The 25673-nt window shown below is 39.9% G+C and overlaps 1 protein-coding gene across 1 annotated transcript in view; it reads left to right on the top strand.

Moving 5' to 3' along the window:
• LOC109918161 (multiple PDZ domain protein) overlaps nucleotides 1-25673 on the top strand; it is a 263630-nt gene that overhangs the window by 192615 nt on the left and 45342 nt on the right. The window contains exons 29-35 of the mRNA XM_048620387.1: nucleotides 2298-2382; nucleotides 3181-3261; nucleotides 12629-12721; nucleotides 15521-15595; nucleotides 19256-19427; nucleotides 21852-21997; nucleotides 24628-24711. Coding sequence (XP_048476344.1) covers nucleotides 2298-2382; nucleotides 3181-3261; nucleotides 12629-12721; nucleotides 15521-15595; nucleotides 19256-19427; nucleotides 21852-21997; nucleotides 24628-24711 — 736 coding nt within the window. The remainder of the gene's footprint in view (nucleotides 1-2297; nucleotides 2383-3180; nucleotides 3262-12628; nucleotides 12722-15520; nucleotides 15596-19255; nucleotides 19428-21851; nucleotides 21998-24627; nucleotides 24712-25673) is intronic.

The raw sequence follows: 25673 nt of genomic DNA, 5'->3' as shown, positions 1-25673 counted from the left end.
TTCCCAAGGCATCGGGAAATATGGATGAAAGTCATTGGATAGGAGGCTAATTTACATGACGGACTGGGCTATGTTCGCAACTCATTGATGTTTCTTTCGGTCTTGGGAAGAACAGTTCCCAGACCACGCTATGATGCATCCAGATCGGATGCTTTTTATAGTGCATCTATAAAAAATTGTAGGAGTCTTTATGGGCATGCCAAATTTCCTTAGCCTCCTGAGGAAGTAGAGGCATTGCTGTGCTTTCTTGATGGTAGTGTCAACATGGGTGGACCAGGACAGATTGTTGATGATCGTCACTCTCAGGAACTTGTCACACTTGACCGTCTTCACCTCAGCACCACTGATGCAAATGGAGGTGCCCTCCACTCTGTTTGCTGAAGTCAATGACCACCTTCTTCATTTTGCTGGTGTTGATGGAGAGATTGTTGTCTTTACACCATGCTGTTAAGCATTCTATCTCCTTCCTTACTCCATCTCATCGTTGTTTGAGATCTGACCTATAACAGCAAACTTGTAAATGGAGTCAGAAGGATATTGCCTGGCCTAAAGGGTTTCAGTTATGAAGAGAAATTGGACAAACAGGAGTTGTTTTCCTTGGAGCAAAGGAGATTGAGATGGGGAACGTGATTTGAGAGATACAAAATTGAGGGGCATACATGGGGTAGACAAGAATAAATGTTTCCCCTTGATGAAGAAATCAATGACGGGGTAGGGGCGGGGGGTGTGAAATTTAAGGTAAGGTAAGATTTACAGGAAATGAGAGGATAATGTTTTTTCACCCAGAGGATGGGAGGAGTCTGGAACTCACTGCATGTCAGAGTGGTAGAGGCATAAACCCTCATATCATTTACGAAGTAGTTAGATGTGCACTTGCCTTGTCAAGGCATACAAGTTTCTGGGCCGAGTGCTGGAAAATGGGATTACGATAGTTAGGTTATTTTTGACTGATATGGACTTGATGGGTCAAAGAGCCTTTTTCTGTGCCATAGATCTCCGACTCTTGCTGTCTTTGTTTAAGTGCACCTTGTTCTACTGCCAGTGGGATGGATTTGTAAGTAAGTGTTATGGCTATTATGGTTGAAAAGTTAGTAGTGTATACATGCTGTGAAATGTAGGTTCGAGGTTTGCAACAATTCTAGAATTTTACGGCTGAAGTCAAGCACAAGGTAAGGGACTTGACAGAATTTTTACTTGCATATAGGGTTGTGCTAAATTGTAAAATGTATGAGGCTAATTGTGCAGTTATCAGTCCATTTAAAGATTTACTTATTGACCTTAACCACATGTTTGAAGTCATTTAACTTCTTTTGGCATCCATGTCCTCAGAGCTGGCCTCCTAGCGTAGTTTTCTGCTCTCCCTGCCTGCCTGAGAGTTTGATAGTGGGTCATCCTGACTACCTGTATGTCATGCTTCTGAGTTCAGACTCGCTTTGTAGGTGATAGGGTACTTTATGACTGGAGCAGGAACTATCTTTATATAGTGAAAGCTAGCTTTAAGCGATGCTGGGAAGTTACAATTTTGGGTTTGCTGCTGATGATACATGCAGCCAATAAATAGAAAAGTTAGCACTGGCATCTTGCAGCAATCATGCTATCATCTGGCGGCTCAAAGACAATATGCTGTCTGCCTTTCATCAATGTGTGCAGATGGATCACATTGTGATCTCTTCACCTGTTGCAAGGACTGTCAAATGTCTCCTGACCAAAATGAGATGTAATTTTATCATTCAGTGCATAATTTGGTCTACTTTAGATCCCAAAGATGGTATATTGTGCAAATCATTTATTTCCTTGCCTATCTAATTTCTGCCCATAAATTTAGGAGTACAGTTTTATACTTTCTCTGAACTTAATGAAAAATTTCTGTCTTTTCTATTCCATAAATGGAGTTTAAAAAATCACGAAGTACTTAACTTTCTACAGAGCTTTTGGAAAGATGTGCATGCCATAACAATAGCTTGTGGTGTTTCCTTTGATCCTTTAACACCACTATGTCCATCATTTCTTGTATTAGTATGATGTAACATTTTTATAATACGTGCACAGTATGTATTTGACCCTGCAATCTTTTTCAGCATCTCCCCTCCTAACAAGGACAGTAAAATTATTTTCTATTCAACAGATCTTTTCACTGAATGCATTTTGTATCTACTGTTCTAAAATTTCACACACAACAGATCTAATTGGTAAAGCTTGGACAATACATCATTTGTTAAGGCAGTGGGAACCATGTAGATGTTCAGAGCAAAATAAATTTCTCTTTTTCATTACCAACGTTTGTATTTCTTTTCCAGAAGCACAGATGCAGTCAATCAAATGGCAGTCAGTCCTGCAAAATTGGCTGATATAATCACAGCTACTTCAGGAACCCACCAGGAGGTATATGATTAAGTAACATTAGAGTAATCTCTCTTTGTCTTTGGGTAAACTCTTACTGATTTACATTCCACAAAGAGGCATGCTGTTGTGCGAATGAAAAATATGCAATTCATTTCACTGCAGATTATTGAAAAAATGTAAATCCATAGTGTGTAGGCAATTAAAGCTTACTGTGTAGATATTTTATGGCTTAAAAAGTTAATGGGAAAGACTTGACTTTATGTTGGAAACCAACACCAAGAGAACTGATTAAGCACGACTCTCATTTACCTGTACGTAAACATTTTTCGAGCAACTCTTTAAAGTTATACAACATTTTGGAGATTTGAACCTGGCTAAAAAACAGTAATCCTTTCTCCATTCATGAAATTTGATTATCTTTCCTAATTCTATGATGATTCAAAATGAAGTATATATTTTTGATCATAAATTTATGCACTCTTAAACAGTTGTATCATTTCTTATAAATATATTTTCATCATTCCTCCTGTTAAACTTCCCTGCAGCGCACATCCCTAAAAAACAATATTGCTGCCTATTATACTGTAGTTAGCTGACAGGAACAACCTAGAGAGAGAAGGTTTTAGTTTGAATTGTTGTGCAATTTTATATTAGCTGTTAGGAGAAACAAGACAAGGTCTCTATGATTCCAAGATTTTAAAAAATCTTAATATATCATCGATCTCTAAGAGTCTAAGGTTTAAAGTCATGATGTTACAATAATGACATGAACTTTATTACAATAATTGTTGGCAATTATTACTAGATGAAATTATGCTTTCTGACTTGATTTTCAAGAAAGAGCCAAGTACATCATTATCCCAAACTGGAAAGGATCTGACCTTGTTTAAAAATACTCAACATATTCTACTTGCTAAGGTAAATTTATTGAAAAAGTATAAATTATATCTTCAGAACTGTAGTTCATTTATAGAAAAAATTAATGTAGACATTTTCAGTAGATGTATGTAAAGTTCATGGACATGTTTAATCAAACTGTATTTTATTCAATTAGACAAGTGAAAATGCTGCTCAGCAGTCCTTTGCTGAAGATCTTGAGATATTAGCTATCAATACAGTTCAGTTTGTGACATGAAGTACTCCTTTGAAGAGTACAACTGTTTAGCCTCTCCCGGCTAGGTTAATTTTGTGAGTAGGAGAGAGCAGGTTGTTCAGGAAACCCAATAAGTTGGGTGACTGTAGATTTTAGACACTATAGCACTTTTGTCTGTCTTTATTCTTCTTTCATGGGATGTGGCTATTGCTGGCAAGGCAAGGATTTGTTGTCCATCGATAATTGCCCTTGAACTGATTTTCTTGCTCATTCATTTGAGAGAGTTAGTCACGGTTTTTCTCGGTCTAGAATCACGTGGAAGCCAGACAACGGAGGTGGATTTTCTTCCCTGAAAAAAATACAAGCAAAGTAGACTACCAGCTGTGCCATTCAATACCATGGCTGATTGTTGAGCTCAATGCCCTAGTCGCACTCTTCCCTCCCACACCACCCCCCCCCCCCCCCCCAAAAAAAAACACAAACACACACACACACGTACACACACACACACACACACACGTACACACACACACACACACACACACACGTATACGTACACACGTACACACACGTACACGTACACACACGTACACACAGATCTCTTTAGTCACAAGGGCTATATCTGCCTCCTTGAAACACAATGTTTTGGCCTCAACCATTTCCTGTGGTAGTGAATTCAACAGGCTCACCACTCTTTGGGTGAAGAAATATTTCCTCATCTCAGTACTAAAAGATTTACCTCATCCTTCAACTATAACCTCTGGTTCTAGACTTCCCTGGCATTGGGAACACCCTTCCTGTGTCTAATTTGTCGAATTCTGTCAGAATTTTTTAGGTTTCTATGAGGTACCCGCTTCATTGTTCAAAACTTCAATGGATAGAAACCTAACCGACACTATCTTTCCTCATATGGCAGTCATGCCATCCAGGGATCAATTTGGTAAACCTTCACTGCATTCCTTCTACAACAAGAACATCTTCCTCAGACAAGGAGACCAAAACTGCATGTAATATTCTGAGTGTGGCCTTACCAATGCCCTGGACTGTTGCAGCAAGACATTCTTGTCCTGTACTTGAAACCTTTGCTATGAAAGCTAACATAAAGTTTGCCTTCTTTACTGCCTGCTGCACTTGCATGTTTACTTTCAGTAACTAGTGCACGAGAATACCTAGGTTTTGTTCAACATTTCCATCTCTCAATTTACAGCCATTAAAATGATAATCTGCCTTCCTATTTTTGCTACCAAAGCTGATAACCTCACATTTATCCACATTATACTGTATATGCCATCTATTTGCCCGCTCACGCAGCCTGTCCAAATCGCCCTCCAACATCGTTTCATCCTCCTCACAGCTCACCCTTCCACCCAGCTTTGTGTCATCTGCAAATTTTAGGCGAGTACATTTAGTTCCCTCATCTAAATCGTTAACATATATTGTGAATAGCTGAGATCAAGTACCCATCCTTGCAGTACCCCACTAATCACTGCCTGCCATTTAGAGCAAGTCCTATTTATTCCTACTCTGTTTCCTGTCAGGTAGTCATTTTCTATTCATCTCAATGCACGACTTTCAATCCTTTGTGCTTTAATTTCATATGTGCAACTTTATCAAAAGCTGTCTGAAAGTCCAAATAAACCACATCCACTGACCCCACTGATCAACTCTACTAGTTACATCCTCAAAGAATTCAAGTAGATTTGTTAAGCATAATTTCCCTTTTGTAAATCCACGCTGCCTGTGTCTCATTTTCCCACTGTTTTCGAAGTGCTCTGCTATTAAAATCCTTGATAACGAATTCTAACATCTTACTCTCAGATGATATCAGACTCATTGAACTATAATTTCTTGTTTTCTCTCTACCTCCCTTTTTAAATAAGAGGGTTACATTAGCTATTTTCCAATCTGTAGGAACTATTCCAGCGTCAAAACAATCTTGAAAGATGACAACCAATGCAACCACTATTTCTTGGGCCACTTCTTTAGGTACTCTAGGATGTAGATTATCTGCCTTTGAGATTTATTAGCATTCAATCTCGTCAATTTCTCCACCATTTCTCTACTCATACAGAGTTGCTTCAGTTCCTTCCTCTCACTAAACCCAGTGTATCCCATCATTTCTGGTGTGATGTTTGTGTTCTCATTTGTGAAGACAGAAGCAAAATATGAATTTAGTTTGTCAGTCATTTATGTGTTTCCCATTATAAATCTGCCCCTTTCTGACTGTAAGAGTAAATTTTCACCCATCTTTTTCTGTCTATAGAAACTTTTACAGTCAGTTATTTTTCTGCAAGCTTACTCCCATACTCTATTTTGTCCGATTTTAATCAATACCTTTGATCTTCCTTTCCTGACTTCTAATCTGTTCCCAATGCTCAGGTCTATTGTTTTCTCTTGCCGAATTTTGTTTTTTTTTGCATATAATACTAGCCCTCATAAGCCTTGGTTTGGCCACTTCTGTCTTTGCACTCTTGCACCAAACTGGAATAAAGAATTTTTGTAGTGCACCCATTTAGTCTTTGAATGTTTGCCATTGCTCATCCAACGTCATTCCTTTCATTAACATTTCTCAATCCATCATAGTCAACTTACGCCTCATACGTTGTAATTTCTGTTATTAAGATTCAGGACCCTGTTCTCAGAATCAGTTATCTCGCTCTCCGTCTCGATGATAAATTCAGTTGGACACACTGAGGAGCATGTAGGCACCAGATAGTGTGACAGACACTAGTTACAGGGAGATGGTCACACCGCAGGTTCAGTCAGGTAGACGGGTAATCATCAGGAGAGGCAGGCAGGTCCTGCGGCTATTCCCCTCTCTACAGGAATACTGTTTTGGAAGCTGTTGGGGGTACAGTCTCTCAGGGGAATATAGCAGTAGCAACCAGGCCCGTGACACCACAACCGGCTCTGCTGTAAAGTAGTGTCTGGCAAGATCCAAGTAAACGATAGTATTAGGAGACTCGCTAGATAGGGACACAGACAAGCTTTTCTGAGGCCGCATTCAAGTCTCCAGGATGGTGTGTTACCTCTTGGTGCTGGGGTCAAGGACATTTCTGAGCAGTTGCACAAAATTCTTAAAGGGGAGGATGAGTAGCCAGAGGTCGTTGTGCACATTGGTACCAACAACATAGGTAGAAAAAGGAATGAGGTCCTGTGGAATGAGTACAAAAAGTTACAAAAGAGGCTGAAAAGCAGGACTTCCAGGGCATTAATCTCTGGGTTACTACTAGTGCCATGTGCTACTGAGGCAAGGAATACAAAGATAGGACAGATAAATGCATGGCTAAGGAGCTGTTGGATGGGGCAGGGTTTCAGGTTCTTAGATCATTAGGACCTTTTCTGAAGCAGGGGTGACCTGTACAAAAGGCCCTTTGATTCCAATGCCCTTCACATATTTCCCTTCGTCTTTTGTTCTTGTTCTTAATTTCCCTTTCTCGAACTCATTGCATGAGTTCCCCATCCTCTGCCAATTTAGTTTAAAGCTTCCCCAACCACCCTAGTAAATGCTTCCCTTAGGGCTTCAGTCTGAACCTGCTCAGACTTGTACTGATCTCACCTCCTCAGAATTGGACTCAATACCTGGAAATCTGAAACACTTGCTCCTTGCACCATCTCTTCAGCCATATGTTCATCCAATCTATTCTCCGATTAGCACGAGTAGCCATCCTGAGGTCGCTATGTTTGAGGTCTTACTTTTCAGTTTACTTTCTGACTCTGAATCTTCATCTTTTAGAACCTTGTTATTCTACCTATGTCATTAGTACCAATGTGTTCCACAACCACTGCCAGTTCACCCTCGCCCCTTCAGGACGTCCTGTAACCACTCGGACGTTTTTGACCCTGGCACCAGGGAAGCAAAATACCATCCTGGAGTCTCATTTCTGGCCATAAGATAGACTATAGGAACAGACGTAAGCCATTAGGCCCATCAAGTCTACTCCGGCCTTAGAAATGCCTGTCTATTCCCCTTGTGGTTGAAGGCCGATGACAGTTGCATTTCCACACTTTTTGCTCTGCAGCTATGCAGCAGAGCCAACGTGATACCACAAATTTGGCTGTTGCTGTTTCATCCTGAGAGGTGATTTCCCCTGAACAGTATCCAATTTGGTATAAGGTGAATGTAGGTGGGGAGTTAGGAAGTGGGTTGGTCAGTCAAGGGACTGACCAAACCCCATCCTAACTCCACACCTACACCCACCTTTACTGGCACCATCCCCGCCTCCTTGACCTGTCCGTTTCCTCTCCACCTATCTGCTCCTTTTATCCACCTTCTATCCGCCTCCCCCTCTCTCTCTATTTATTTCAGAATCCCCTTTTCCTCCCCCATTTCTGAAGAAGGATCCAGACCCGAAACGTCAGCTTTCCTGCTCCTCTGATGCTGCCTGGCCTGCTGTGTTCATCCAGCGCTACACCTTGTTATCTCAGATTCTCCAGTATTGGCAATTCCTACTATCTCCAAAGTGGTATATATGTTTTTCAGGGGAATGGCCACAGAGGACTGCTCTGCCTCCCTAGTCCTCTTACTCTTCCTGATGGTCACCATTTCCTTTCTGCATATGGAGTCTTAGCCTGCAGTGTGGCCACCTCTTTATATGTAATGTGCACAATTCTCTCAGCTTTGTGGATGCTGCGGATTGTCCCCAGCTGCTGCTTCGGCTTCAAATCCTGTGCTTCCAGGAGTTGCAGCTGGAGATAGCTCCAGCATGCGTGCTGGAGCTGGGCACTGGAAATTTACCTGGCTTCCCGCAGAGCATTAGGAGCAAACTGTGGCTTTGATCTCCCCTGCCAAGACTTACCCCTTTAATTTAAACCTTTTGAAAGATGTTTAATATCAAATAATATCAACTTCTCTGTGCCAATCTGCCCTGTTGCATTTTACTACAGAATGCAACCCTTGGAAGCAATGAACCATAAAAAGACCTTACAAGCTATAAGCAATAAATGTCATAAATATTTACCAGACCTAATCTCCTATTTATTAATCAGCTGTCTCCCTTGGAGTCGCTACTCCTCCAGTAGGGCAAGACCACTCAGTTTTCCTGCGATGTAACACTGTTTCTTTCAACAAGTAGGACACCCTTTCCAGATTGCTCTGAGGCATCTGCAAAAATGCTGTTGCCAAAATAAAGGACATTAGGAAACCTGATGCGTTTTTAAACCTCAAAAACTAGCTTTCAATTTCAGATTTATGAATCGAATATTGAAATTCTGTTTTGGAATTCTTCTGTGTTGGTATTTGAACTTGTGTCTCCAGGGGACCTGAATTAGCTGAACCTCTCCCATTTTAGTCCAATGACACTGCAATTGCAACTCTATCTCCCCCAAATATCCATGCCTCTTATATATCCCATATATATATCATAGAATTCTTACAGTGTGGAAACAGGCCCTTCGGCCCAACAAGTCCACACCGACCCTTGGAGCATCCCACCCAGACCCATACCCCTATAACCCACCTATGCTACACATCCCTGAACACTACAGGCAACTTAGCATAGCCAATCCACCTAGCTTGCACATTTTTGGACTGTGGGAGGAAACCGGAGCACCCGGAGGAAACCTGCCCAGACACGGAGAGAATGTGCAAACTCCACACAGACAGTCGGCCAAGGGTGGAATTGAACCCTGGTCCCTGGTGCTGTGAGGCAGCAGTGCTAACCACTGAGCCACCGTGCAGCCCTAATATATCTTATGTATCTCTTATTTCAAACCTGTTCCCCATTCTGGAGTCAGCCTCTTGATGATAGTTTTGGCTCTTGATCAAGCAAAAAGCACTTTGGAAGCTTCATGCCAGGACCAAATGGGGATCCAGTACCTAACTTAGCGTGGAAAGTTTGGGTTGATCTGGCTCTTGTCGAGGGATCCTTTGCCTGATCCCAGTGTTGGTCAGAGTGATCCAACGGTAAGCAACAGAGGTGGCGAGATCAATGGGTTAGGAGAAAGCACTACTGCTTCTAGCCTACCAGAAATGTTGGAAGGGTACTTTCTCTTCTTCTACCTTTACTACTGGGTTGTTTTTAAGAATGGGAAACTTGGCCCACCAAAATTAAACCTGGTAGACAGGTTAAATATACACCACACATCCTCATTCTAATATTAGTGTGTCCTAGCCATGTCCAAAAGAGTGAATTGGTTGCTTGCCTGCCTCAGATAAAACCAAGGATCAATTTGAGCTATTATGATACTCCAATTCAACATACCCTTTTGTGGTTACTTCTTTTTTTAAAACACTGATCTTGAAACATCTTAGCTCTTGTGAAAACAAACTAGCTCCAGATACAAAATAATAATGCAAACAATGATTGTGAGAGTTTTTTTTAATATAAAAGTTACAAGAGAGACAAGAGTAGACACTGGACTGCTGGAAAACAAGGCAGGAGAAATAGTAATGGGGAACAAAGAAATAGCAGAGGAACTGAAAAAGTGCTTTGCATCAGTTTTCACAGTTGAAGACACCAGCAGCATTCCAGAATTTCAAATGAATCGGGGGGAGTGGTGCAGAGGTGAGTGTAAAGCAGGTGCTAGGGAAGCTGAAAGATCTGAACGTGGATAAATTACTCGGACCAGATGACTACACAGCAGAGTTCTGGAGGAGATAGCTGAGGAGACTGTAGAGGTGTTGGTGGTGATCTGTCAGGAAAGTGGCTACTGTAACATCTCTATTTACAAAGGGAGGAAGGCAGAAGACAGGATTGGTAAGATTTTAGAGTCTATTATTGAGGTTGAGATTGCGGATACTTGTGTGTGTGTGTTATAACATAGGACTGAGTCAGCACAATTTTGTCAAGGGGAGATCATGCCTAACAAATCTGTTAGAACTGTTTGAGGGTGTAACAAACAAGTTAATCAAAACAACTTGATCCAGATGGATTTCTAGAAGGCCTTTGACAAAGTGCCACTGAGGATGTTGCTAAGTAAGATGAGTCCATGATACTGGGGCACAGTACTGGGATGGATAGAGGATTATCGGACTGGCAAAAGGCAGAGAGAATGGATAAAGAGGTCTTTTTCAAGATGGCGGTCAGTGATTGGAGGAGTACCATGGGGGTCCATATTGGGACCACAACAATTCACGTTACACGTCGACAATCTGGACGAAGGAAATAAGGGCATTGTTGCTAGGTTTGCAGATGACACAAGGGTAGGCGGAGGGGCAGGTAGTGTGGAGGAAGCAGGGAGGCTGCAGAAGGACTTGGACAGGTGAGGAAAGTTAGCAGATGGAATACACTGCGGGAAAGTGTGAGGTTATGTACTTTGGTTAGAAGAAAAAGGAATGTGACAGCCCTTTAGAACTGAGATGAGGAGGAATTTCCTTAACAAGAGGGTAGTGAATCGATTGACCTCGTTGCAGCAGAGGGCTGTGGACATCAGGCCATGAGTGTATTTAAACAGAGATTGATAGGTTATTGATCGGTAAAGAGATCAAGAGTTTAGGGAGAGACAGCAGAAGAATAGGATTGAGAAACATATCAGCCATGGGCGAAGGACCTAACCCTGTTCCTACGTCTTATGGTGTAAACTGAAATGATCTCATGATGTGATATGTTTGTCTGGTGACATTTGAATTTGGCGTGCAGTAAAATAATTATTGGAACAAGTAAACCATCTGACTACCGGAATCTTTCTATCAAATCCTTTTATAATTTTTTTTAATGCTATCCAATACCATTATGCTGCCCTTAGAAATATACAAGACAAAATGAATTTCTATTTTATGTCTATTGTCACCTCCATATGAGAATTTTTCTAAGATTTTTAGGCTCTTTACTAAGTCTGTCTGAACTTTTTAATGAATTGTCTGTCTCCTATTATCCTTCTAAAAATTTCTCACACAGCGTTGGTATTCCTTTGAGCTATTCCTGGAATATGTAATGTCAGTCCTCCTGTAACCATTGCTTGTGAAATTAATAATTGTTATTGTAATGTCATTTGATGTTATTACTGGTTAAGTCCAATCCTAGACTGCTTTCATAGAACATGGAATAGTACAGCGCAGGAACAAACCCTTTGGCCCACAATGTCTGTGCCAACCACGGTGCCATTCTAAACTAATCCCGTCTGTACCCCTCTATTCCCTTCCTGTTTATGTGTCTGTCCAAACTGGTCTTAGCTCCTTCTGCCACCTTTCGTGGCAGTGCTTTCCAGGCACAAACCACTCTCTCAAAAAAACACTTGCCTTGCACATCTCCTTTTCAACTTCTCCCCTCTCAGTTTAAACCTTTGCCCCCTAATATTTGACATTTCCACCCAGGGAAAAAGATTCAGAGTATCCACCCTATCCATACCTCTCATAATTTGCTAAACTTCTATCAGGTTGCCTGTCAGCCTCCGCTGTTGTAGCGAAAACAATCTGGTAAACCTCTTTTGCACCGCCTCCAAAGTCTCTATGCTCTTCCTATAGTGTGGCAGTTAGAACAGCACACAGTGCTCCAAATTAGGCCTAACTAACGTTTTATACAGCTGCAACATGTCTTGCCAACTTGCCCCCCAAGATCCTGCTGTATATGAATGATCCTAAGGGTCCTGCCATTTATTGTATTGATCATATTTTGAAGTCTAATGGCCTGTTCCTGGAGACTTCGTACAACTGAACTTAAACTTCCTCCATTTCAAACAAACCTCTGTAGAGTTTTAACCAAGCATTTCTGGTCTGGACCTTTTCCTAAACTTATACTGAGGTAATCTATTTCTTCACAATTCTAACTAACTCTGTTTCTCAGAAGCAACTGCTTTGTCTACCCAACTTTAGCCAAGACCTTATGGACCATTTAAAATCTGAAACTTAAAGAGACTTTTTTTTCTGAGCTTATGGGTATTTCTTCTGCAAAAGAAAAGAATTCCCAACCTTCTAAACTGTCGCCTAATACACAATTGTTTACTTGGCTTGTAAAATTCTGCCAATGTACACGCAAACCTGTTACTCTCCAGGAAGCCTCTCTTGCGCTCTCATGTTTTAAAGAAATCATCGTGGTTTCAGAAATACATACAAGTTAATCATTAACCCTTTCAGACACACAAAACCCACGTGACACTAGTTCAAATTCAAAATTCAAACTCGGAAGCAAATAATGTTTGAAATATTGCACATCTTACAACAATTCCGTTAATAATTCAAGCTGTGCTATGTTAGTATATTTGATTTAATACATTAGCAAGTTAAGCGGAATGTCTGATGTTTTATTTGTACAGGATCAAGGTGGACTTGGAATTGCAATTAGTGAAGAGAGTACACATGATGGTGTGATTATTAAGAGTTTAACAGAAAATGGTACAGCTTCAAAAGTAAGTTCAAATAAGAAAGAACCTAACAATTGTATAGCACCTTACAGAACATCAGAATGACCCGAAACCTTTAGCATGTATTGAATTATTTTACGAAGGGTCCACAGGTTTAATGTGGCAAATTGGGCATCCAAATTGACAACAACAAATTCCCAGCTTTCATGATGATGATGATTCAATATTCACAACGCGACCCTTCTTCCCCCCACCTCACCTCCCCCCGCCCACCACCACCCCCCAACCTTACTGTTCAGGTTTTGTGCTCAAATCTCTGGATTGACTCTTGAAGATGCACTACCTAACCCAATTGAAATTACATTTATGTTGTCCTTAAAAGTAATCAATCTATTGTCTTACTGATGTGTGTGCATATGCATCATATATATTGCAATATTACATAGACAAACTTCTCAGATTGTGCTGACTGGAAGTGTGCTTATGATGAGCATTCAGCACAGTTTCATCATTGTGGGACATTTGATTTGAAACATTGTCCGCTTACTATTCTCTGAGAACAGATAACTGCATACATATTTAGTTATGCACTAAATTTAATTTTAAGTGAAGGTGTGTGATGTGTTGTATATACTGACGAGACTCTGTAGATGTATAAAGACAGAAGATTAATTGAGGGTAAGGAAAGAAGCATTAAGTAAGTACACGGATAGCAGAGGTAGCAGAGAGATTAAGAAAGAAATATTTTTAAAAAATGAGGAACTGCAAAATTAAATTATCAATGAAAGTGAGGCAAAACAGTGACAGATTTTGCATGCACACCAATAAATAATGTAAGGGTAGGGTGAGATTGTGACCATTAAGGGATAAGCACAATAGCAGAAATGTTAAGTTGTTATTTTGCATTGATGTGTATCAGGGAGACCAAATTGTCTCAACAGCAATGAGGTCATCTCATATAATAATTCTTTATGTGTATCAAACTTTGTTTTCTATCACTTCTGTGACAACCTTGTGAAATTTTATTATGTTAAAGAAGCCACATAAATATAATTGATTGTTGAGCTAGAATAGACAAATATGACATTGAGCTGAATGATGACATAAGCGCATTTAATATAAATGGAATGTGTTAAATATAACAAACTGAAAGAGGATAAGACCGCTGGACAAGTTGGATCGCATTCATACATTTTAAAACAATCTAGGTCAAAGATAGCAAAGGAACTTTCATTAGTAATGGGTAACACCAGAGGACTGGCTGACAGCTAAGAAAATGCCTGTGTTTAAGAAGGAAAATAGAACTTGTCCAAGGAATTATAGACCAGTCATCTTAACATTGGTAGTAGGAATAATAATGGAATCCCTGCAAAGGGAGTAAATGAAAGAGCAACTAGAAATAAAAGTAGAAACAGAAAAAGTAGATGATGGGATTTCAGTAGATATAATTTAACTGGATTTTTAAAAGACCTTGATTAAGATGCCCCATAGTAGAGTAATATACAAGAGTGTACAGATGAAAAGATGAGCATCAGAATGGATTGCTAGTTAGCTTGAGAAACTGCTGGAGAAATTCAGCAGAGTTCTGGCAGCGTCTGTGGGGAGAAAATAAAGTTAGCATTTTGAGTCTGGTGACTCTCTTGATCAGAACTGCCATATTGAACTTTGAATAGACTATACCTAGAGTACTACGTACATTGGTGAGGCCTCTGCTGAAATGCTGTGTCCAATTCTGGTCAGCCAGTTACAGGAAGGATGTTATTAAGCTGGAGAGGGTTCAGAAGAGATTTACCAAGATGTTGTTGGGTATGGAAAGTTTGAGTTATAAAGAAAGGCTGGATAGGCCAGAACATTTTTCACTGGAGCATAGGAGATTGAGAGGCGACCTTATAGAAGTTAATAAAATAATGAGACGTACTGATAGGGTTAGTGGTAGTTGTTTTTTCCCTAGCATCGGGGATTTCAAGACAAGGGGGCACATTTTTAAGGTGAGGGGAGAGAGATTTTAAGAAGATATACAGGGCAAATTTTTTTACACAGAGGATGGTTCATGTGTGGAATGAACTTCTTGAGGAAGTGGTGTATGAGAGTACAATGACAATGCTTAAAAGATAGTGGAATAGTACGTGAAAAGGAAAGGTTTGGAGGTATATGGGCCAGAAGCAGGCAGTTGGGACTAGCTTACTTTGGGATTATGTTCAGCATGGACTGGTTTGACCGAAGGGTCCATTTCCATGCTGTATAATTCTATAATATAAAAGAAAATCAAAGGCTGAGGGGCAACCTGAGAAAGATCTTCAAAATTATGAAAGATTTTGAGACAGTGGATCAGCATTCCCTCTAATTTTCATTCTGGCTGTGTGGGTCTTCAATATCCATGTGTGGCAGCAACTTCCAAACTGGAAGCCATTGCCAAGATTGGTGTACTGATCATGGATATGAAACATCAGAGTGGCTGTGCATCATGCAGCTTAGAAGGAACAATGTTGGAATAGGTCTGGAGAGAATGTGGTCTCTTTGAGAGAGGAGCATAACTAGAAGCCATCATTATAAAATAGTCACCAAGGGATCCATCATGAAAGTCGGAAGAAACTTCTTCATCAAAAGAGGTGAAACTTACTATCACATGAAGCCAATAGGGTACATTCACTTGGAGGACAAGCTAGCTAAGTGTATGAAGAAAAATGAAAATAGAGAGTGACAATTGCTAGATTTAGTTGAGAAGAACTTTGAAATGGTTGGGCTGAATAGCCTGTTTCTGTGTTACACATCCTATGCAACCCTGTATGTAAAACAAGAAAGTTGTCCTCTGAATCAATATTTAATAGATTCCAATTTCCATAGGATGGAAGGATTAAGGTTGGGGATCGTATCTTGGCTGTGGATGATGAACCTGTTGCGGGACACCCTGTTGAAAAGGTATCTGTATATTATTCTATTTCGTCTGTCATATTAACTCATCATCTCTCAACACTGCACTTAATTAATAGTTGCCCTCCTATTGTAAAATCGGGGAAATAAATAGTGACGTCTTGAAAAGAGTCCACATTACAAAAGAGAAGGTGCTGAGGCCCTTAACATTCATAAAGGTAAATAGGTGCCTGGTACCTGATCAAGCGATTCCAGGACGTTGTTGGAAGTTAGGGAAGAAATTGCAGGGGCCCCAAGCAGAGATATTTGAATTATCGACAGCCAAGGGTGAGGTGCTGGAATACTGGAGAGTGGCATTTATTGTGCTTTTATGTAAGAAAGGTTGCAAGGAAAAGCCCAGAAACTATAGATGGTGAGTCTGATGTCAGTGGTGGGTAAGTTGCTGGAGGGGATTCTGAGACAGGATTTACAGGCATTTTGAGAGATAAGGACTGATGTGGGATGGTGAGCATGATTTTGTGCATTGGAAATTGTATCTCACAAACTTGAGATTTTTGAGAACATACAGGGGGTTCTGCAACAATGTTGTTTGGTAACACGAATTGGCTATAATGTGACTGACAAATAGGGGATTGCTATTTCTAAAACGTGAACTTGTGTTGGCTGTAACGCAATTCCATTGATTCCAACCTCTCTCCTTCAAACCAGGGACCAGGGTGCAATAGCAGCTTTTAAAGCTTCTTATTTTAAGGTGCTCATTTAAGACGCTGATTGTAGCCACTGAGGGGGATAAGGACAGTGTTCTTCGATTTTGGAAGAGCTTTAACATCAAGAATGCAGTTGACATTATTGTGGAGGCCTGGGGTGATGCTCAGCAAGGATTGCTTGCATGCAGTTTGGCGGAAGCTTCTCCCAGACTTTTTTTCCAAGCTTTTAAAGGCTTTGATCCGTCAGAGGAATTCCCAAGAATCAAAGAATGTTGTGTTGATCTTACAAAGCAAGTTGTATTTGAACAATGGAGAGTAAGGATATTGAAGAGCTGTGAAGACCTCTCTACAGCTGATCTACAACAATTTGTCACTGAGGGGGAAGTGGAAACTGTAGATGAAGATGAAGAAGTCCAGGATGCAGCACCACGAGAGCTTTCCACTTCTGTTTTGTCTTCTTTCTTGTGGGAAATTGAGAAGCAGTTGCAGCTCTTAGAGGAAACTGGCTACAATGCAGAACAGAGCAGGGTAGCTGTTCGTGGAATAAGATCTTATTTGGCATCCTATGAACAGCTTCTTCATGAAAGAAGAAAAAGGGCGAAGCAGCAAAAACTGGATGTCTTTTTTAAGTCAAGCCCCAAGAAACAGTCAGAAGACAATGAACCACAGCCATCCACTTCTGGATTAACTATTTTTCACTCTAACCCTGCAACCACAACTGCACCTGAAGGTGGTGCTGATGATGATGACCTTCAGCCCCCTGCATTAACAACAGAGCAACCTCAAAACCTCCTTCCCCAACAAGTCATCATGATACTTTTTCAAGATAAGGTGTTAAATTTAGTTTTATTTCATTCATAGATATGAATTAAACATTTACTTAAACTGTGCTATCCTTTGTGTTAGGCTTTTGACTGATTTTTGAGTGATTTTGTTTTTTTGGTGGTCTGCTCCTAACCCCATACGCCCCATTATTTCTATAGCACAATTTTCTATAACATGATTTTACACAGGAATGCAACTATCATGTTATAGCAGAACCCCCTGTAACCAAGAAATTAGCCGAAGGCAGAGCATTAGACATTGTCTGCATGGACTTTAGCAAGGCCTTCGTCAAGGTTCCACATGGTAGACTGGTTATTAAAGTTAGATCACATGGGATCCAGGGAGAGATAGCACATTGGATACAAAATTGGTTTGATGATCGGAGACCGAGGATGGTGGTAGAGTGTTGTTTTTTCAGACTGGAGGCCTATGACTAGCAGTGTTCCGTAAGGACCAGTGCTGGGTCCACTGTTGTTTGTCATTCATATAAATGATTTGGATAAGAATGTAGGAAGCACGGTTAGTAAATTTGTGGATGACACCCAAATTGGTGGTATAGTGCACAGTGAAGAAGGTCATCTAAGACTTCAATAGTATCTTTATCAGCTGGGCCATTGGGCCGAGACGTGGTAGATGGAGTTTATTTTAGCTAAATGTGAGGTGTTGCATTTTGGCAAGAGAAACCAGGGCAGGACTTGCACAGTTAACGGTAGGGCCCTGGGCAGTGTTGTCGAACAGACACCTAATACCTCAGTTACATAGTTCCTGAAAGTGGCATCAGTGAAGAAGGCATTTGGCACGCTTGTCTTCATTGGTCAGAGCATTGATTGTAGAAGTTGGGACATTAATGAGGCCATTTTTGGAGTTCTGGTTGCCTGCTATAGGAAGGATGTTATCAAATTGGAAAGAGTGCAGAAAAGATTTACAAGAATGTTACTGGGACTACAGGGTTTGAGTTATAAGAAGAGGCTGGATAGGTTGAGACATTTTTCCCTCGGGCGTAAGAGGTTGAGGGGTAAGATAGAGGTTTATAAAATCATGAGGGGGCATGGATGAGGTGACCAGCCAAGCTCCCTTTCCTAGGGTAAGGGAGTTCAAAGCTAGAGGATATAGTTTTAAGGTGAGGGGAAAGATTTAATAGGACCTGAGGGCTAACGTGGTGTGTATATGGAATGAACTGACAGAGGAAATGGTAAATGCATTACAGCTACAGCATTTAAAAGACATTTGGACAGGTACATGAATAGTAAAGGTTTAGAGGGATATGGGCCAGAGGCAAATGGGGCTAGTTTAGTTTGGGAGGGGAAACTTGGTCGGCATGGATAAGTAGTACTGAAGGATCTGCTTCAGTGCTGTATGATTCTATGACTGTATGAATATTTGTTCAAATAAGGTCTTGCTTAGGCACCAGTTAATTTTGTATGCATTTTGCTGTTCTTGATTAATATTTGATAAAATAAATTTTCTGTCACAGAGGAGCTTCTGCTTAAAAAAAAAAAGTTCCTCCGTCAGTGCATTTTTCTCTCGGTTAAGATTCATTTGAGAGTTAAATCATTTCACCTCATCCTTTTGAATCTGTTTATTTTCAACTTTAGTATTATATCTGAGTGTCAGTGCGTAATTTGTTCAAGATCATGCTAAACTTCATATAGTCATTGTTACCTATTGGTGCCTCTAATCTAATTTTCCTGTGCTGTTACATTTATTGCTGCATGTCGAGATGAGTTTTTTTTTCTCCTATTGTTCTTAACACACTGGTCAGAGAGGAGTTGTGTTTCATAATATAAATATATTAGCTCAACTTATGGTGTGAATTTTATTTCAAAGAAAACTATAACCACAATTTTAAGCCCAAGATCAAAGTACACTTTGGAAGTCACTGTATTCCTTATGTCTGCCCTATCTCGTGACTGCAATCTGCATTGAGCTAATTAATTTTTCTTCCAGTAGATACAATAATGGGTGACAGCAACGCAGCTAGCATGTAATGCCAGCAACATTGAGGAATTACTTATTTGTAATATAGTTGTTTTAAGCTTGTTGCATGATAATCCAAAGTTGATTGCTATGAAATAAATTGGTTCTTTTTATAAACAAGTGTCATGTCATTTTCAATGCAAAGCAATTAATTTATATTAATAACGTGAGCACTCATAAATTGCTGGGATTTTCCTAGGTTGTAAGTTTGCTGAAGAAAGCAAAGAATACTGTAAAACTAACCATCAGTTTGGATGAAGTGAATATACAGACACCATCTGTTTCCACTGCTTCATTCGAGTCTAAAAGCATTCAGTCTCCTTCAATACAGAACATTGCTGAATCGGCTGATACAGATTCCGACAATAAGGGTAAGCAATATTAAAATACATACACTCAGAACACAAAGTATATTTACTCGCTCTATATTTTCCTCTTGCTTATGACTTGAAAACCTACCTCTTTGAGTGAACCTTTGGGTACCTTCCTTAAGGTCTCATGAGGTTCAGTATAAAATATATTGTCTGATAACATTCCTAGGGAGCACATTGGTACATTTATGTTTAAGGGATTCTACAAATACCAGTTGTTGTTTTTCAGTTGGAAATTAACAGCCTGAAAAGACATTTTGTCAGCAGTTCCAACTCAGATTTTCATTTATGCAGACTGAAGTTCTAATGAAATATTTGAGTTCCATACAGAACACTAGTCCACAGAATGAGTACAAATTGAAAATAGAAGATTTCAATGGATTTGAGAATTTGGATGACCTGAAGTAATAGCAAAAGATCTGAATGATGTAATGTCTAAAACTTATCATTGCACAATAGCCTTGTCACACTTCTAAAATCAATTTTATGTATTACATTATAGAATTGTTACATTCATAAGTTCCCTGTTTTACTGAAAGTCATGTCTTAAAATATGTTGTTGTGCCATGTAACATGGAGGATGCGATGAAATAGGCTCGGTAATGCCTGTTGCAAGGGCCATCCACCAGTAACATTCAAAAGATACTGAAAATTGACACGTTTGTTACATTTCTGGCTCTTTCTGCAATTCAGTGAGCTTTGGATGGTTTTGTGGCATACCTTCTGCAAGAAATACAGAAGTCTATCAACGAGTGTCATGGTTGAATAGCTATTAGTTTGGACTTGCCTTATAAGACATACACAACCCCCGTCCCCTGTCCTTGAACGAGGGAGTTTTGGAAAATTAAAATTAACACATCAATACCTACTTTATTCATTTGCCATTTTCCATTGCTAATTACAGAATCCTAGAGTGCCTACAGTGCAGACAAAGGCCAAATCAGCCCATCGAGTCTGCACTGTCCCTCCAGAGTGCATACACCCAGACCCACCTTATCTGTGTAAACCAACATGGCTGATTCACCTAGCCTACACATCCCTAGACACTAGTGGATAATTTAGCATGGCCAATCCATCTAACCTGCACATGTTTGGACTGTGGGGGGAAACCAGAGTACCCAGAGGAAACCCATTCAGACACTGGGAGAACATGTAAACTCTACACAGACAGTCGCCCAAGGCCGGAAACAAACTGGGTCCCTGATGCTGTGAGGCTGTAGTGCTAACCACTGTGCCACCTTTCTCCAGTCTCGGTTTCTATTGTACCAATGCTCACTAACTGCTTCCTTCTTTCTATATAGAAATTCGTACTAATGTTTTTATATTTCTGGCTAGCTTTCTCTCAAATTGTTAATTTTTCTTCTTTGCTGTTTGTCATCCATCTAATCTTCTGACTTGTAATTGTGCAAAGACAGATAGCATTTTTTTCTTTAAGTTTGATATTGTCTTTAACATTTCTAGTTAATCATGGCTAGTGGATTCTTCCCTTGAAATTTTTCTCACCATTCAACTGTAATTTTAATTGTGATCTATATAATCTGAAATATCCCCTTAAACATATTACTAAGGAATGAGACAGAAGCATCTGCTCTGGCTGATTATGATTTTTGTGTCAAAATGAGAGGTGCCCACATTTGCCAAAAACAGCACTTTGTATATGTCACATTGGGCACAAGAGTAGTCAATTCATATTGTATTATTTTTCCCTTCTATTTCTTATCTCCTTTTGCTGGTCTTGGTGTATTTTGTCGACAGTTGTATTTCTTTCTTTTACAGACTGCTAGGTTGCAGGATGTACAAGAAATGTTTTCTCTTAATACAGAGCAAAATAACTAGACTACTTGTTCTATCATTGTAGATGCTAGAATAGCTGTACCTCTGTGGTGAACCAACCCCATGTCCTCATTCACATCCACAGAAGAGGACATGTATAAAAATACTATCTTAAAATAATTCAGACCTAACAAAATATTGCTTAAGTTAAAACTGTAAAAGAAACCTGTGGAAAGGAGATGCAAACCAAAATAAAAAAAAATCTATAAGTTGGTTTGAGGAAAACCATTGATTGAGAGAAATTTCAGTTTTTGTACCAGACTTTACCTTTGAGAATGCTTACTGTTTGGCAATGTATCAGACCTCGGTATGTTCTATCTATAAATGCCAGGGATTAGAGTACAGTGACTGATCATTATGTCCAAGGTGAAAGTTCCACTAAATGTCAGTGGTTTAGGTCTGATGCATCAGTTGTCTTTGATGCATTGTGAGTAAGATGCTAAATAGGTTTTTCATGCCTTACAGAAGAGATTATTTTACCACTTCTGAAATTGACAGGTATTTATTAATAAACACATTTTTGTGTCACATAGTTTGTATTCTGCTCATTTCACACAATGAGAACAGAATTTGTTTTCATTATGATTAAAGGCTCGAGCAGAGCTTCATCCCCCGGTTCTTCATCTTTCGACATATCATCTTGTCCAATTGTCCCTGGACGAGAAACAACGATCGAAATTTCAAAAGGACGCACTGGACTTGGGCTGAGTATTGTTGGAGGAGCAGATACGTTATTGGTGAGTATATTTGATGGGTTTAATCCTCTAAGTTCCAGCATCCACAGTTTTCAAAACATTTCTTATCGTACTCTGTGTGAAACAGGTCCACTGACATTAAGTATATTATTTGCTAAATCTATGGTAAGTATTGATTGGTAATGTATGCTCATTTGGGAAGAAAGCACATTAACTATTGTAATTAATCTGACCCGCCGCTCCCCCCCCACCGAAGAAAGTGTTCCAGCAGAATTTGAATTAGAATTAGAATCCCTACAGTGTGGAAACAGGCCCTTTGGCCCAACAAGTCCACACTGAACCTCAGAGCATCCCACCCAGATCCATCCCCCTATGACCCACCACCTCCCTCAACACTACGGGCAATTTAGCATGGCCAATCCACCTAACCTGCACATCTTTGGACTGTGGGAGGAAACCGGAGCACCCGGAGAAAACCCACGCAGACAGGGGGAGAATGTGCAAACTCCACACAGACAGTCGCCCGAGGCTGGAATCGAACCCAGGTCCCTGGCGCTGTGAGGCAGCAGTGCTAACCACTGTGCCACCGTGTCGCCCAATTTCTTTTGTATTTGTATATTATGTTGGAATTACACAGCTCATCCACATTGTGATGGAATCTTTCAGAAGAAACGCAGAAAAATAGAGGCTTCAGGAGGTTGAAATCCCCTTGGATAAATATTACTTCTGTTTTGCTTGTGTGTGAAAAGTCACCCGGATACAGTCCATAGAAGAAGCTAGGTCATGGAGGATTGCATGCATTTAACAGAGCTTACCCGATTTTATCTGTTAGCGTAAATAGATGGAAAATTGGATAGTTTCTGTGAAATGTACAGGATCCTCTCTGCCGGTTTCACTGCATATGTGTGTTCAGGTGATTCTTTATATCAAAGCACAGGAAACAAGAAAATCTGACCCAATTTTCATGGGAGCCGATAGCATAGGCAGGATATCTGAGCTTTGGATAAAAAATGGTTTCACTTCATGTTATGGAGTTTTAACTCCACAGTGTGCAATTCTTTCCACAAGCATTCCTACCCGAAGTTATCAGCGTGAATGTTAGGATTGACTGCCAGTCGGATGGAACCCACTCTGGAACAGGCTCAACCCTGGATAGGAAGCTTTGATCCATGAAGTTTGATGTTTGATCCTGAGAGGGTTCAGTTCCTGATCCAACTTATGGGAAAACACAATTCCTAACACCAGCCATTATGAGGATCCAATTCCATATGCTTGGTGGTATTTAAGTGAAGGAGTATAAACCAAGGCAAGTAGCGTGCTTGTTGTCCAGGCTACGCAGCAGCTCCTAAAATGCAAGCTGTATTGTAGAGGTCTTTAGCTTTACCGTGAAGCTGGTCCTGTCTCAGTTTTGCTGCTGTGTTAGCCAGGATCTTGGGAAACCCATGTGCCCAGAGTTAATCCTGCAAAGTAGGTAAAATTTGAGGCTAGTGACCACATTGTTATTTTTAAATTGATGATCTGCATCCTGGGAATGGATTCAGTGCCAGTACCTTTCCATTTTCCATTGAAATTGGAAATGGGTGAATTGGGACCAGGTTTACAATTTTTCAAGTTTCAGCATCTCAGCTGATCCCAAAACACATGTTTTTGAGGGTTAAAATAAGTTAATAACAATGTCCATGGATATCTATTATTCTGAAATTGTGGTTGAGATTCTGCCTCCTGGTGCTTCTGAAATATATAAATCACTGTTTGGAACACAGTGTGACATATCAATCCTGCACTTAAATTGAAAAGATGTTTGTTAAGACATTGTGAACAGTCAGAGAAAATGAGACCCATAAATCATGTAAAACAAAGATTGAGCACAAGGCAGTAAGAATTCTGAATTATTCTTTTCTCAATGTATTCACAAGGAAAGACAAGCAAGACGTGCCGTCAGCAGATAGAAATTATCTGTGTAAACATAACTACTTACATAAACATGTTGAAGGCCTTAACCAGGCTAGAAGGCTCAATACCAATTATTCCAGTGCCAGATGGAATTCATCTCAAAGTATTAAAGACTGGAGAGAAGATTGGTGAAACACTATCATTGTGAGGGAGCTGCCTGTAGATTGAAAACAAGGCTACGTAATGCTCATGTTCAAATTAAGTAATCCTTTAGAATTTATAATTAATTAATAAAAACCAAAAGAACTGTGAATGCTGTAAATCAGAAACAAAAACAAAGTTGCTGGAAAATTTCAGCAGGTCTGGCAGCATCTGTGAAGGATAAAACAGAGTTAATGTTAATGTTGAGCAAAGTAAATCAACTTGGTGAAACTGAAGAGATTATTGTAGTTACTGGATGAACTCAGGAGACAGATGTTTATAATGACAACTCCGAATTTCCTTAAAACTTTGTAATATTTAATACTGAGTTATAGCAGATTCATGGGTAGTGTAATAGCTGATACCTTTCAACTAACAGCACCTATTTTCTTTCTTTAAAAATGTCTGCATGCTGTTTATTTTTTTTAACACTTGTGCTGCTGATCTGCAATTGGGAGCAAATGTGTTCATATTAACAGGTTTCAGAAACAAATTGGAGGTTTTGGCAACAGCGTATCAAACATATCTAAGTTGTCCAATTTACGTCAAGTACTGTTTCATCTGAATTGTTTTTGCAGGGTGCCATAATTATTCACGAAGTCTATGAAGAAGGAGCTGCAGCCAAAGATGGCAGACTGTGGGCTGGTGATCAGATATTGGAGGTAAAAGAGGATGGTTTTGAAATCTAATTTACTCATGTTAGATTGTGGCTGAGAAAACCAAACAGTTGCATTGCAGTGTTTTTCATTGGATTTTTAAATTGAGCATAAATTCCGTCAAAGCTTCAAATTCACAAGAAAGACTAAATATTAACCAACAGAATCAAAAATATTTGAATGAAATACAGGAGTGGGTAATTCAGCCCCTCGAACCTATTCCATCATCTAAATCATGATCCATCATCTACCTCGATGACATTTTCATAGGAACATAGGAACTAGAAGCAGGACTGGACAATTCAGCCCCTCGGGCCCCCACCACCATTTAATGTGATCATGGCTAATCTTATCCTGGTCTCAACTCCATGTTCCTGCCTGCTCCCCATAGCCCTTTTTCCTGCTTTTTATCAGAAACGTTTCTGTTTCTTTTTTGAACCTGGTTCTGCCGCCATTGCACTCTGTGGCAGTGAGTTCCACAGATTCACAACCCTCTGAGAGAAGCAGTTTTGAACTTAGTTCCTCTCACTCTATTTATACCCTCTTGTTCAAGATTATCCCACAATGGGGAACATTTATTCAACATCCACCTTATCCATCCTCTTTTACATTTCATATACCTCATTCTTCTGAAATCAGTGAGCACAAGTCTGAGCTATTCAACCATATCTCATATGATAACCTTTTCATCCCTGGAATCAACCTTGTGAACCTCCTCTGAACTGCCACGGGTACCACCACATCCTCGTTCAAATAAGGAGACCAAAACTGGACACAGTATTTCTGATGTGATCTCACCAACCTGTCTAAGTTGTTCATTTTATGTTGAGTACTATTTCATTTTATACAATTGTAACAACACTACTTTTACAATCCAGTCCTCTGAAACAAATGCCAGGATTCCATTTGCCTTTCTTCTTTTATGCTGCACCTGCGTACGCATTTACCACAATTCGTGCACAAGGATA

This window comes from Rhincodon typus, chromosome 3 (assembly GCF_021869965.1).
Source record: "Rhincodon typus isolate 14 chromosome 3, sRhiTyp1.1, whole genome shotgun sequence".
Taxonomy (NCBI): domain Eukaryota; kingdom Metazoa; phylum Chordata; class Chondrichthyes; order Orectolobiformes; family Rhincodontidae; genus Rhincodon; species Rhincodon typus.
Note: the sequence above shows the minus strand (reverse complement) of the source record. Positions and strands in the feature narration are given on the sequence as shown.